This window comes from Lepidochelys kempii, chromosome 1, assembly GCF_965140265.1.
Source record: "Lepidochelys kempii isolate rLepKem1 chromosome 1, rLepKem1.hap2, whole genome shotgun sequence".
In the NCBI taxonomy this organism is placed as follows: Eukaryota; Metazoa; Chordata; order Testudines; family Cheloniidae; genus Lepidochelys; species Lepidochelys kempii.
Window position 1 is genome coordinate 7,810,720 of NC_133256.1, and position 13,865 is coordinate 7,824,584.

Genomic DNA, 13,865 nt, shown 5'->3' on the forward strand with positions numbered 1-13,865 from the left:
TGCTGAAATTTAGCAGAGAAGCATTCCTTTCTGAGGGCAAGAGCTCTGGAGCACTAGAGAAGAAATGGATTGTTATTCAATGGAGTAAAAATGAACCTTTGGAAATCACATGATTTGCATATAGAGTAAGATTTGCAAGTGCCTTCTTGTTAATCTTCAAACTCTGAGGAGGTGGACAACCAGCCACACTTAGAACTACCATAGTCCTTCTCTGTGCGAAGGATTTTAGTCACACCAATTCACCTAGTTAGGCAGGTTATTTTAATATTCTGTGCAGGACAAATATTAAATCCCCCACCCCCCAATATTCATTTGCCTTGTACGCACTGTGCTGCAGTGACCCACAATAGGCAAATCCAGTTGTTAGCAACAAGCAGTTTAAGCCTAGAGGGAAAAGCCGGTTTTGTCCTGTTCCAGACCCCACTGCCCATGTGTTATTACATCACAGTGGACAGCTGCTGCCCACCTCCTTCCACAGAAAGGTCTAGATCAACACCCAACAAACACACTGGCTCTGCAGCAGTCCAAGGCCTGGGCCCTCCAGGTTCTATTGTTCCTACTGCTGACAAGCCCAGGTGCCATGGGAATTATCTCAGCACCTTTTAGGGGTCTCTGGCTCGGGGCAAGCAACAGCTTCTAGAGATGCTCGATTCAAAGTTGCATGTAGGAGCCCTTGTAGCCATGCCCCAAAGCTAGCAGCATCGCTTCCACTCCACTCGAAACCGCAGCAGCGCGAGTAGCCTGCAGCCACATCGATTGGATTCATTGGAAAGACAACATGTAAAGAGACATCGTCAACCACGTCCAGAGAGAGCTCGGCCAGACAGACGGGAAGGGCACCACTTAAAATGAGCCCGGCCACAAACCAGGAGACAAACTGGAGATCACTGCTGAGTATCTCCCTGGCGCTGAGCAGGAGAAGCTGCATAGCTCAAAGGGAGGGAGCTAGGAATATGCTGTTCCCTTGTACAAGCAGCAAACGAGGTGCAGCGATCACCTCTACTAAGACTAGTCGCCTGGATGAGAGAGACGGCTGTAGGACACAACACAGACAGCTCAATCCCATACACTCGCAAAGCAGTTCTTAGGAACACACTCACAGACAACCCGTCATTCTAAAGCTCCGAGCCCCCGTATGATCCTGGCACACCCTGTCCAAGGGGGCGTTGGACTCACTAGCAGAGAGCACTGCAGGTCAGTGCCCAGTTTACAGGGTCAAACGCTTGGGCATGTGACACCTGCCTCCAGCTGGCACCCTGAATCTCTGCCACCCCTTTGGCCCCATTTAATAAATTCATCCACCATTCAAGACTATCATGATTCTTAACCCAGATTGAAACCTAGACTCCCTCCCTCCCCCAAGAAGGGCATGGGCTGAAGAGAGGCAACTTGTGATTAACCTACCCGTACCCAAGCCCAGATGGACACCTAACTTGGCAGGGATTCCTCTCCACTCCCTTAAAGACACACTTCCTCTTCCCCAGAGGCCTGTTCTCTGCAGCCAGAGCCCTCCTTCTAAATAGGTAATGGCCGGAGTTTAGGAGATAGACAAGGGAGCACAGGTCAGAGTCTAGCTCAGAACAAAGGTTTCCTTGGGTCAGACAGGTGCATTTCCTAAATTACCTTAGACAGGGAATCAGCAAGGCTGGGGGAAGCAGGAGCCTCATTGGCACTAGGGGACTCAGTTTATAGTTGCCAGCCAGCAGAGCCGCTGATCAGGGTTTAGCCATTTTCACCTTTCTGTGATGTGGCCCGCAGCAATCTGGAGCAGAGGGTTAGCACTAGGGTGCCATTCTGGGCCGCTTACAGCCCACCAGCACCTGGGGTGCGTGGCAGGGACTGGCCAGCCAAGACTGGCGAGCCGCGTGGGCGAGGCCGGGTCCGCACCCCCCACCCTTCGCAGGGAGCGACCCGCGGAGCAGAAGGAAGGGGCGGCGATGCCAGAACCCGTGGCCAGGGCACAAACCTGCGCAGGCAGCGGGCCGCCGCAGGCAAGGAGCGTGACCATTAAAGCAGCAAGATGCAGCCAGCCCAGGTTACTCTGCATGCAGCCTCCGCCGGGATGCAAGCGGCTAGCTCCGCATGAAGCGGGGGGGCTTCCGCCCCGCCCTCGGTTTGCAGATGCCGATGCGACCTGCGCCGCATCCGGATACGGCCAGGTTCACACGCACCTGCGTCCGGGAAGAGTCAGGCCCGCTGCCCCCTGCCGCACAGAGAGGGCTTTGCGAGCAGGGCTGGCCCCCCCTTAGCAAAAGGCGCCGACGCTTGAATGCTTGCCCCGACCGCAAAGCGGGCGGATCCCATCACAGAAAGGCCGAGAAGAAACCCTGCAAGATACGCACGCCGGTTTGCTCCGAGACCTTGAAGCAAGGGTTTGTGCCAGGAGAGTCTTTACGTGCCCGCCCCGGACCTCGCTCCTCGTCCAGGCTCCGCTCCTGCCCAGACTGATGGGCAAGGCCGGGTCTTAACTGAGCTGGTCTGGCGTTTCCTCCACGCCCATTAACCAGCATGTTCTGTTTTTGCGAGGGGAGGGCCCCTAGGGCTGGAAATGGGCATCTCTTCCCTGCCATACATGGAGAGGAAGAAATCCCGAAACAGCAGCGTTTTGAAACGAGATCCAACCTTTCAAACAAACAACCTCCTGCCCGTCAGCCACGCAGCTGCTTGACCTGGGCAATTTCTTCCCCTCTTCTGGGAAAGCAAGCCCAGCTATTTGTTCCCTCTATACAGCCATTTATTGCAACAGCTGCGCCCTTATCTGTGCAAGCCCGGCTTGTCTGCGCCGCACAAATACGGAGGAATCCCCTCGGCAGCTCTGCTAGGACGCAATAGTCCTCTCCATTTCTGGTCGTCTCCGCTGGCCTTGGTCGTTTCCAAAGGCATGTTCAGTTATAAGAAAAGGAGGACTCGTGGCACCTTAGAGACTAACCAATTTATTTGAGCATGAGCTTTCCTGAGCTACAGCTCACTTCATCGGATGCGTACCGTGGAAACTGCAGCAGACTTTATATACACACAGAGACCATGAAACAATACCTCCCCCCACCCCACTCTCCTGCTGGTAATAGCTTATCTAAAGTGATCATCAAGTTGGGCCATTTCCAGCACAAATCCAGGTTTTCTCACCCTCCGCCCCCCCCCAACAAACTCACTCTCCTGCTGGTAATAGCCCATCCAAAGTGACCACTCTCTTCACAATGTGTATGATAATCAAGGTGGGCCATTTCCAGCACAAATCCAGGTTTTTTTACCCCCCCACCCCCATACACACACAAACTCACTCTCCTGCTCAGTGATGGGTGTGATGCTCAGTGATGGGTGTGAAAAGATCATAAAGCTTTAATATTTATACAACGTATCAAGGGACGGTCTTATGGTTCAGGGACTGAACTAGGACTCAGAGGACCTATGTTGGATTCCCAGCTCTGACACAGACTCGCTTTGTGAGCTGGGGAAAGTCACTTTGCCTTGGTTTCAGTTCGGCCGCTATCACATTGTAACAGTCCTTCTCGCTGACTTGTCTGTTTGATTGCACACTCTTCAGGGCAGGAACTATGCACCCCTGCAGCACAACGAGGCTCCAATCGCTAGGTGCTTCTGTAATAAAAATCATAACTGGGCATCTAGAATCCGAGATCCTACAATCAAACAAATACAGATTAAGATCAGTTGGCTCCAGGTGGGCAAGCCCTTAGTTCTGAGTGGGTGCAAGGGTCCGTCTGCCTAGATGCGATTGCAGGAACAGGAACTAATGACTTAAAATCATACGAGATTAAGACAGCAATTAAAATCCATACACTCAATGGGTCTCTCTTAGAAACTGTGTTACTAGAACCTAATCTGGATTCACATGGCACCTGATGGGGAAGGAAATGAAAGACAGCGCTGGTTAGTGGTCACTGCAGGGAATGCCCAAGTTCTCATCTCCTCTCTGATTCAGTGTGTGGCCCCAGACAAGTCACTTGCTTGCTCTGTGCCTCAGTTTCCCCATCAGTAATGTTGCAACAAATCTGTGGCCCCTAGAAATCCGTGGTGGCTACTATGCATTGCAGCTACTGGCAATGACCACTACAGAACTCAGATTCTCTTGCTCCAAAAAAACGCACTGAAAGCTAAAGGAGAATCTCCATTAGGTGTTGGCCGTATGGCACCTCTGACACACGGCGGATCCGTTCCATTTCCCTCCAGGAGAGGGTAGTGGTGCGTGTACACTCCAGCCAGCTCATTGCATGTTGGAGCTTGCTAAGTTAATGACGGTAAAGCACTTTCCAACGGCAAAGCAGCGTGACAGCTCCGCATTAGCATCTTTACGGCCTTTAACGGGAGGGTGTAAATCGCCTTGATTCCTTCATCCCAGCTGCATGGGGGGGTGAGGGGCGGATGCCGAAAGCGATGATCATTATTTATTTAGATCCCAGGAGCACCCCAACCAAGATGAGAGCCCCGGGCTTTGCCCGGATGGGTTTACACTGCACACGGAAAGAAAACCTCCCTAGGACAGTCGAGGTGCCTTGCCCAAGGTCAGGCCCCCAGAGACAGGGCCCGAACACCAAGCGGCTGAGTGCCAGGCCAGCGCCTTGCCCTCCTCCCTGCCCCCTGGAAACGATCCCGCCTGAGCCAGCCCCTGGCTGCCCGCCCGGCGGCTGCTCCGTGATGCCGGCCCACGACCCCCTCTCGCCCCGTCCTTTTCCGCGGCGCCGCGTGCGAGGGACGCTAGGACCCGGCGGGATCCTCCGGCAGCGCCCTGGGAGGTGCAGCTGTGTCTGGGGTTTGGCTCGGCTGGTCAGTTTCACCTCCCGGACCGACGCCCCCGCCGCGCAGCCAAAGGCAGGGCGGCTGCCACCGGCAGCCCTCAGCACCCAGCGGGGCGCCCCAGGCCGGCAGGATCAGCCGGCGCAAGGCCGGGGGGAGACCGGGGTGGAACCTCTCTCCTGGGAGCCGCGATTCTGCTGCGCACCGGGGACCTGCTCTCGCCTCCGTCTCCTCCTCCTCCGCAAAGCCCCAGCTGCCGCTAACCTGCTGCTCCGGCCTGGGCTGGAGCCAGAGGAGAGGGGGGACCGGCTGCGGCTGCAGCTTTCCGTGGGCGATCCATCCCTTGCCCGGCGTTGGGGTGGTTTTATTTGTTTGGACTCGGTTACCACCATCGTCGCCTCCCGGGCAGGAAGCTTGCGTGGCTCGGGGGAGCTCGGAGAGGCAGATCCTCCGAGGAGGAAGCAGCCCACCCCACCTGCCGCGGTAATCACACTCACCTGTTCTCCATTGGCGGCACACCTGGGCAGCAGGGGCCGCTTTCGAGGCTGCGGTGAGCCGCACAACTTGGCGTTAAACGTTGAGGAGCCAGGGAGAAAAGGCGAAAGCCTCCCCCCCCCCCCCCCCAGGGCGGAGAGACTCTATTTACACACACACAAACACACTTCTCCAGCGCAGAAAGGACCAGGGCAGCTCAGTGATATTTCAAGGGTTTTCCTCTAGCCTGTGCTGAAATATTTATATTCCTTTGCCTTTTTTTTGTTTGCAGGGGAGCCATCTGGTGAGTCCTCCCCACCAGGAGCCCTTAGGAGACAGCTTCTGGTTCTCACTGTAGAGAACTTAATTTTGAAATCTGCTTTTCCTGCCTGTTCTGAAACCGTCTCCTCTTCCCCTTCTCCCCCGCCCCTACCTTTAAAAACAAAACCATTCTGGTTTCAGAATCTCTTAATTGGGGCAAAACCAGTATTTCCTTTTTTTTTGGAGTGGGGACGGGGAGGGGGAGACAGACGCCGTCCCAGGCCCACCGTGCCTATTTTTGTTAAGGAAACTTAAAACTAGAATTTGTCAGTGTCCCTTCCACGAGCATGTCCACCCGGGAAAGCGTACAGATCCCAGACGATCGCGATTTTAATAATTTCCGGACCGAATGCAACTCGGACGCAGGCTGGAGTCAAACTTATAACAAATCGGGACTCGTTGTGTGGATTCAGGTCTTGGAGGTGGAGAGATCCCTGCATAAAATCAAGGTAAGAAACCGGCTGGGATCTGTGGGAATGTTAGATGTACCCTCTGCGTTGTCTGTGCCCACGCGCTCTGGAGTTAAGCAGGTTGTTTGCAAAACACTGCAGCGGTGGGATGCAAGAGACTCCTTGTGTATTTGCTGCTTCAGTATTTCTTCATTTTCTAGGTGCGTTGTGCAGGGCAGGAAGCTGGTGGGAATGTGGGGCTGTGTGCAGGAGAGTTTCCAGGGACCCCTGCATGCAACTGATCAGATCAATGATTTATGTAGTACCCTCTCTTCTTACATTAGTGGAACAGGTAGATTATCTGGCCTGGTATCCTGTTTCCCAGTGACAGGCTGCTGGCATAAAATCCCCATTCTGTATATCTAACTGTGCCATACTGAACCGCAAGGGTGTGTGTGTGTGAGAGAGAGATTTTTTCCCTAACCTCACCTCCCCTAGACTTTTACCCTGGAGTGGAAGGACTGGGTATCTCTTACAACTCTTCTGTTTTAGCCAGTGTCCTGGCATGTCATATTCTCTAATCCTGCTCTTAATCATGCTGAGCTATTTGCTTCAATATCTGGTAGCAGTGAGTTCCATTGGTTAACGACTTTCTTTAATGCAGCATTTTGTATCCATTTGAAATGTGTTGCCTTTGAATTTTGCATGGGTTTCTCCTCCTTGGACAATGTGCTGAGGTGAACAGGAAGTGCCCAAATGTACCTTTCTAAGGCCTGTAATGCATGATGCTCATCTGCAATTGGCTTGTGTCTCTTCCCCCCCCCCCACCCCCTTACTAGTGGTGACAGAGGCTCCACGGAGTCAGCTCACCTCCCCCTAGCCCATGGCCTGGGAGCTCTCCGCTTGGTGGCTTGGCTGAAAGTAGGGATTGGCAAAGTTGCCTGACCAAGAAGCTGAACCCTCTGTTCTGAGGACCGTTTCCACCAGTGGATTGAGATGAACTGGAGTGCCTCAAGCAGCAGAGAGAGAAGCTAGGACAGGCCTGAGCCCTGGATCCCAAATTGCAAAGAAAAACTGCTCTGTCCCCTGCCCCTGACTGCCCCCAAGCAGCAGTCACCTTACTCCAGGGCGGTGTGCGATCGGGGCCTTTGGTGCCTAGAATTTGCAGCTGTGACTCCATTTCTCTCGTAGATGCCTTTGGCTAGAACAGTTATGGACTCCATGCCTATTAGCGGGGCTTCACCTGCTTGTCCCACACTCACCGCGTGCCCACGAATGTCTGACACCCTTCTATCTCCTCTGTGAACCCCTGCTGTACAGGCCTCCCCCGCAGGAGCCTCAGCAAAATTCTAGAAGTTCAACGCGAGGTGGAGTAGCCGGATCCGTCTTGGACCCTTGTGGAATCTGCTGCCGAGGCTCCGTGTCCCCAGAGGCCCTGCTGGGTGTGGGTAGTTAGAAGGTAGCTGGGTAGGAAGATGGGGTACCCCTTCTGGGACCAGAGCAGGCTGGGATCCCTGTGTGGTACCATAGACTCACTTGTGGGGCAAGGTCTGCCTATCTCCCGTGTCTTGTAAGGATTGTCAGGGAAGCTGGCATGGCCAGATCTGAAAAGTGTGCACACAAGGAGGGGGGTGGGGAGTGTGTGAGAGAGAGTCCCGGATCCATTACTCCCTGGAGTTTCCTGGGTGCTCAGATACTAAGGGATATATAAGAGCCTGTATAGAGTAGAGTAGGACTCTGGCTCTTGGTAGCGATCGTCTGCGTTACGGGCACACCCAGGCCCGATCAGGACCAGAGCAAGGGATGGTGGGACTGGCCAGCTCTGGGAGCTGAGAATGGGCTCCTGAGCCTGCCACCCCAGTTCATGCCAGGTGTCAGTAGCATCTGAGAGCCCCCCCCCCCCATCTCAAGGCCGTTCTGGTGTCCCCAACGTGAAGTGCATTTGTGGGTCTCTGTTCAGAAGCGGACAAGTGTCCCTTCTGCAGAACACACACACCACACACACACACACACCCGCCTCACCCTATACACTAGCTGGCTCCTTTATTGACAGCCTCAGCAGAGTGGCTGTAGACTGAAAGGGGCACGGGGACTGAATGCCCTACTGGGACAGGACCGAGGCTTGCTGGCTGGGGCTGCGGACCTGTGCTGGAACTGTTACGTGGCTCAGGGCTTGGAAAAACTTGCCAGACGCCTCGTAGCTGGGGGCAGATGTGGTGGTGGGGAGCTCCAAGTATCAAGTTCCAGAGGCAGCACCTGGATGAGGAAGCCACTCTTGGGAAGGAAGAGGATCCTGGGCTTTCTGCTTCTGTGGGTGGGTGGGCTCCCTCTCCTGTCGGCCTCCACCAACTGGCAACTAAGATGAATCTTCATCACCTTTTTGCTTTCTGTCTCTCCCTTCGAGCCTCCTGGACACAGGGCAAGGAGGGAGCATCTCTCTCCTCCCCTTCATCCTTGGATACTCGTCCTCCTCAGTCAACTCCTCTGCCTGCCTCTGCAGCTGCTGCTCAGTGCTTTCTCCAAACTCACCTGATTTCTTGACCATTTCTCAGCTGCTCTCCGGGTTACGAATGGCAGCAGAGTGTCGTTCCTTTCACTTGTCTGCTGCTGACAAACTCTGATCAGCCGCCGAGGCACCGGAGCTTCCTGTGGGTAGACCCAGGAAGGCGACATTGGAAGGTTTTCTTTGCAGTGGTAAGGCCTAGAAACTGAATGGTTTGTTTGTTTGTTTTAAACCGAAAGTGCAGATTTTGCACAAATCAATGGCTTAGCCTGCTATACTGAATAGAGAGCTTCCCACTCTCCAGGTTTTGAGTGTGTGAGTTGAACTTCAAAAATTCACTATTGGCAAATTGAAGGCTTCAGCCAGTCTGGGCTGTCAAAATGACACTTCACACCCACTCCACATTCAGAAGTAATTGGGCTCCATGCAGGAATGACTTGCTGAAATTCTCTGGTCTGTGCTATGGAGCAGGTCAGACTAGGTGATCATGCTCAAATAAATGTGTTGGTCTCTAAGGTGCCACAAGTCCTCCTTTTTTCTTTTTGCGGATACAGACTAACACGGCAGCTCCTCTGAAACCTATTATTACTTGTGATGGTCCTGACAGGCCTTGAAATCCACAAACACTCTCACACAGATTTGGGTGCCTGTATATAAAACATTGTCTGTGTCCCCCAAGGGCCAGTATCTGATGCTTCCGGAGAAAGTGAAAGATCTATAATGCACATGCTGAGTGGTGCAATTCTATAACAACACTTAGTGCTTCCTTAATACGTGAAGCATGAATTAACCTGACAACCCCTTCCCCTGTCAGGGGGTGGATTCTCATCAGTGGGTTGACAGACTCCGAGAGAATATAGCTACAGCTTTCCAAAGTGCCCACTGATTTTTAGGTGCCTGACCAGATAAAATCTCAGGAAAAACTTCCTAACCATAAGAACAGTAGAACAATGGAACGGATGCCTCCGGGGATCATGGAAACTGCTTCGTTGGAGGTTTTCTGAAGGAGGCTGGATAGCCATCATTCTTGGATGGGTTAGACACCACAAACCCTGCATCTTGGCAGGGGGTTAGATTAGATGACCCTTGTGGTCAATGTTCCCTCTAATTTTTGACAGGCCGTGTGTGCAAAAAATTTCTTCTATGCAAATTTTTGAAGCAGAGTTCAAATTTGTGCACCATGACGCAAATGCGCCCAAGCGAGTAAAATGCTTATACATTTAAAAAGTTTTAATTTGCAATTTGTGATAGTTTTTACACCGTTATTTTATCAATGTCATTTTTTAATACTTAAAAAAAGGAAATTTTAACCTCCTTTCCCTCCCCCCCCACCAGCTAGTAGAATCTGGCTGTGTTGATAGATGGCAGGCGAACAATGTGAAAAGTCACCCGTAAATGATATTTCGCCCTGTATTTCATTTTTTGTGCGTGTGGTGTTTCACCGTTTGCGAGGGGTATAGGATCTGTGCGCACGCACAGCTTAGCGGGAACAGTGCTTATGGTCCCTTCTAACCCTATGATTCTATGACCTGAGATGCTCTAGGCTTGGCTATACAGAGGTGCCCACAACTTCCACGGATGGTGTGGGTCCTCAGCTTCTCTGGAATCAGGCCCCTGGGGTCTCGTGTTGGGTACTCAAAAATTGAAAGTCTGCTTGAGTGCTATGCCCTGGTGAGAGTCGTCGTTAGGGTCAGGACTAGAATGCAGGTATCCTGGCTGCTGGTCCTGTGTTCAGGCCACTAGCCCACATCCTTCCATAGGGCTGCTGCTCCTGTTGGCCATACGTCTCTCTTCTGGGTCTGTAGTTGCCCCATCAAACTGCAAGTGCTTTATTACTAGTGGGTCCGTTTTATCTGGTCTTTAGCTTTTTGTTTTTTTGTTTTTCCCTGAAGCACAGGGATTGCCTCCATTAGACCCGGGCCTGAGCCGCAACCTTGCTTGGCTGCAACACAAACCTGAAAGCTCTGGCCTGTCCTTGGCAGCATGCTGGGAGCAGAGTGTGCCCGGCAGCACATTGCACCGCAGATGCAGAGCAAACAAACGGAGCTGGCAGCTCTGAGCAACCTGCCTCCTGAGACCGCTGCTGGCTGGGAGTGGGAGAGAGCCTCCCTGTTGGCTAGAGGGCTGGACAGCTCAGTCACGTACAGAAAAACAGATTTGTGTGTGCTCTGGCATCCCATGGCAGCAGGCTTTGTAGGTCAGCTCTCCTCACTTCTCCAAGGACTAGGGATCCTTCTTTCCCTGGCCCTCTCCCATGCGATCTGCATACAAAACACTTGCAAATCGCCTACACAGCAGTGCTCGGGACCTGGGGGACGGGGCCTTAGGGTGCCCCCATTCTCCCAGGCTTCCCCTCTCGGTAACTTTCTGCGATGTGCCCATCTGGGGCCTTGCAGTGGTGAAAGCTCAGAGGCTGGCACGCTCGTTGTTGCTGAGGTTTAGCATGCATTGCATCGGGCACTGCAGTGTTCCGGAGCCCACGCTGAATCTGAGCAGCACAGAGTCTCCTGGTTACCCCAGCGAGCTAGCAAGGCTGGCCTCTGGTCTTTGCACACTGCTTTGGGGTCCCTGTAACCACACACACGAGCCCAATCAGATACCATCATGATTGGGGAGGACTGTGTTGTCAAGGGGATTTGCCATTGAGGGTGCTGGATGCACACAGGCCCTGTGGCTCTCAGGTTCCCAGTCTGACTGAAGCTGGGCTACCTAGTGTCATCATGCACTTAAATTCTGGCCTGGAGAGCCCAGGACAGAATGTACAGCTGAGCATGCCCTAGGGGCTGTAACAATGAAACCAGCTGATCTCGATCGTACCCTGGAGACATCGAAGGGGGAGGAGTGTCCTCTGCACTGAGCCCAGCAGTATGAGAGCGCCGTGATTCGGGAGGCTGGTAACACATTCAGTATAAACCACTAGGCCGGTTGCTCGCTGTCAAAGAAGGGAAGGGCAAGGAAGCAGTAGATGTGCTAGATCTTGATTTTTAGTAAGGCTTTTGACATGTCAAGGTTCCTCCCCCACTCTGAACTCTAGGGTACAGATGTGGGGACCTGCATGAAAAACCTCCTAAGCTTATCTTTACCAGCTTAGGTCAAAACTTCCCCAAGGTACAAAATATTCCACCCGTTGTCCTTGGACTGGCTGCTACCACCACCAAACAAATACTGGTTACTGGGGAATGACATGGGCAACTGGGGACATTCAGTGGGTGCACAACTATTCTTCGTGTAGGGTCTTTCAACCAGTTATCAGTGGTTGGTTGTCAAACTGGGAGGGCATATCTAGTGGGGTCCTCCAGGGGTCCGTCCTGGGTCTGGTGCTAGTCAGTATTTTCATGAATGCCCTGGAGAATGGAGTGAAGAGGATGCTTATAACATTTGTGGATGACCCCAACCTGGGAGGGGTGGCAAGCACTTTGGAGAATAGGATTAGAGTTTGAAATGACCGTGACAAATCAGAACTGGTCTGAAATCAACAACATGAAATTAAATAGCAACAAGGGCAAAGTACTTTACTTGGGAAGGAAAAATCAAATGCACCACTATGCTCTGGGGAGTACCTGGCTAGGCAGCAGCACTGCTGAAAAGGATCTGCAGGGTCCTAGTGGTTCCCAAGTTGAATATCTATCAACAACGTGAGGCAGCTGCTAAAAAGGCGACTATTCTGGGCTGTATTAGTAGAGTGTTGTATGTAAGTCCTGGGAGGTCATTGTCCTGCTCTGCTTGGCACCGGTGAGAGCCCAGGTGGAGAACTGTGTCCAGTTCTGGGCACCACACTTGGGGAAGATGGGGACAAATTGGAGAGAGTCTGGAGAAGAGCATCGGAAATGATCAAAGGTTTAGGAAACCTGAGCTGGGAGGAAAGATTAGAAAACCTGGGTGTGTTTAGTCTTAAGAAAAGAAGACAGAGGGGGGACCCGAGAACAGTCTTCAAATCTGTTCAGGTGCGTTATCAACAGGGTTGATCAATTCCCCAGGTCCACTGAAGGTGGGACAAGAAGCAATGGGCTCAATCTGCAGCCAGGGAGATTTAGGTTTGATATTAGGAAAACCTGTCTGATGAAAGGGTAGTTGAGCTCTGGACTAGGCTTCTGAGGGAGGAAACCCCGTCACTGGAGGTTTTAAGACCAGGCTGGACAAACCCCTGTCAGGGCTGGTCTAGGTTTACTTGGCCCAGCATTAGCGCAGAGGGCTGGACTTGACGACCTCTTGAAGTCCCTTCCAGTCTGACATGTCTATGATTGTAGAAACATGCCTCTGAAAGTTCTCAGTCCTAATGGAGGTCTCTGAGCTTTGCTGGAGGCAGCTGTCTCGTGACCCTTCCGTAGCACTAGCGGATTGAGAGACCAGCAGAAGTGATGGCACCTGCTGATAAGCTGTTTTAATAACACTTACAGCAGAACCCTGCCTTCCTTGTTGTATTACAGGAGCATTTAGAGGCCCCAGCTGAGATCGGGGCCCCATTGTGCAAGGTGCTGTACAAACGCATACATGGTGAGAACCTGTCCCTGACCCAAAGAGCTGACAGCTTAACTAGACCAGGCAACAGGGGGCCGGAAGGGGAAACTGTTTTTACAGAGAGGAAACTGAGGTACAGAGAGATGGAATAATTTACCCCAGCTCACGCTGGGAGCCTGAGGTCTCCTGAGTTCCAGCTCAGTGTCTTAACCACCCGACTATCCTTCCTCTAGAAGTCTCAAGGCCTTTGTGGTAGCTGAATAGTTCCGGCAGCCCTGGAGCATTCGGCCACTTCCTAGCCTGAAGAGTGCATTCCACTGAGTGACGCTGAGATCCTGCGTGCAGTGGAGACGTACCCAGACGTACCTGTAGGGCAGGAGGGATGGGAGGCCTGTGTGTCGAAAGAAACTCGCTGAGCAAGTGGTTCGAGGCTTTTGGTGCCGCAGCAGGTCTGAGCGGGTGGGGTTGGTCTCGCCGGCACTCTCCTGTGCTCCAGTGGCCCGGAAGAGGTCCGAGTTGCCGCCTTTCTCTGGAAACACCTTCCTGGTGGGCTCTTGTTCCATGTAGTGGAGCCCTCGCTGGAACCGAGGTTTCGTCAGGCGCGAGTGTGCCCGAGATGGGAGCCGTATAAGCACCTAGCCGGGCAGTGGCTGAGACAGGAATTGTGTGGGAGCTGGGAGAGCTGCGTTCCTGTACTTTACCCACTAACATACCTGCTGCTGGCCACGGTTTTATTGGTGTCTCAGTAGGATGCACGAGTGACCCCCATCTCCAGAAGTGGAACAGTGCCACTACCTACGAGCTGGTCTGTGAGCTTTAACTGGTCTGGGCTTTGACAGGAAAACTCTAGGGGACACTTGGCCGCTGTGGGAAGTGATGTCACTGGCCCGGCCGGTAAATCCCACTCTGGCTAAATGCGCTTGGCCTGCCCACGGGACAATCTCTGAAACTGTCCGTGTGGTTCCAGC

General features: G+C 52.9%; 1 protein-coding gene across 1 annotated transcript in view; it reads left to right on the forward strand.

Moving 5' to 3' along the window:
• Positions 1-4,757: 4,757 nt before the first annotated feature.
• Positions 4,758-13,865, forward strand: part of STARD10 (StAR related lipid transfer domain containing 10) — a 48,860-nt gene continuing 39,752 nt past the window's right edge. The window contains exon 1 of the mRNA XM_073333709.1: positions 4,758-5,996. Within this exon, the coding sequence (XP_073189810.1) occupies positions 5,835-5,996 (162 nt within the window). The 5' untranslated portion in view covers positions 4,758-5,834. The remainder of the gene's footprint in view (positions 5,997-13,865) is intronic.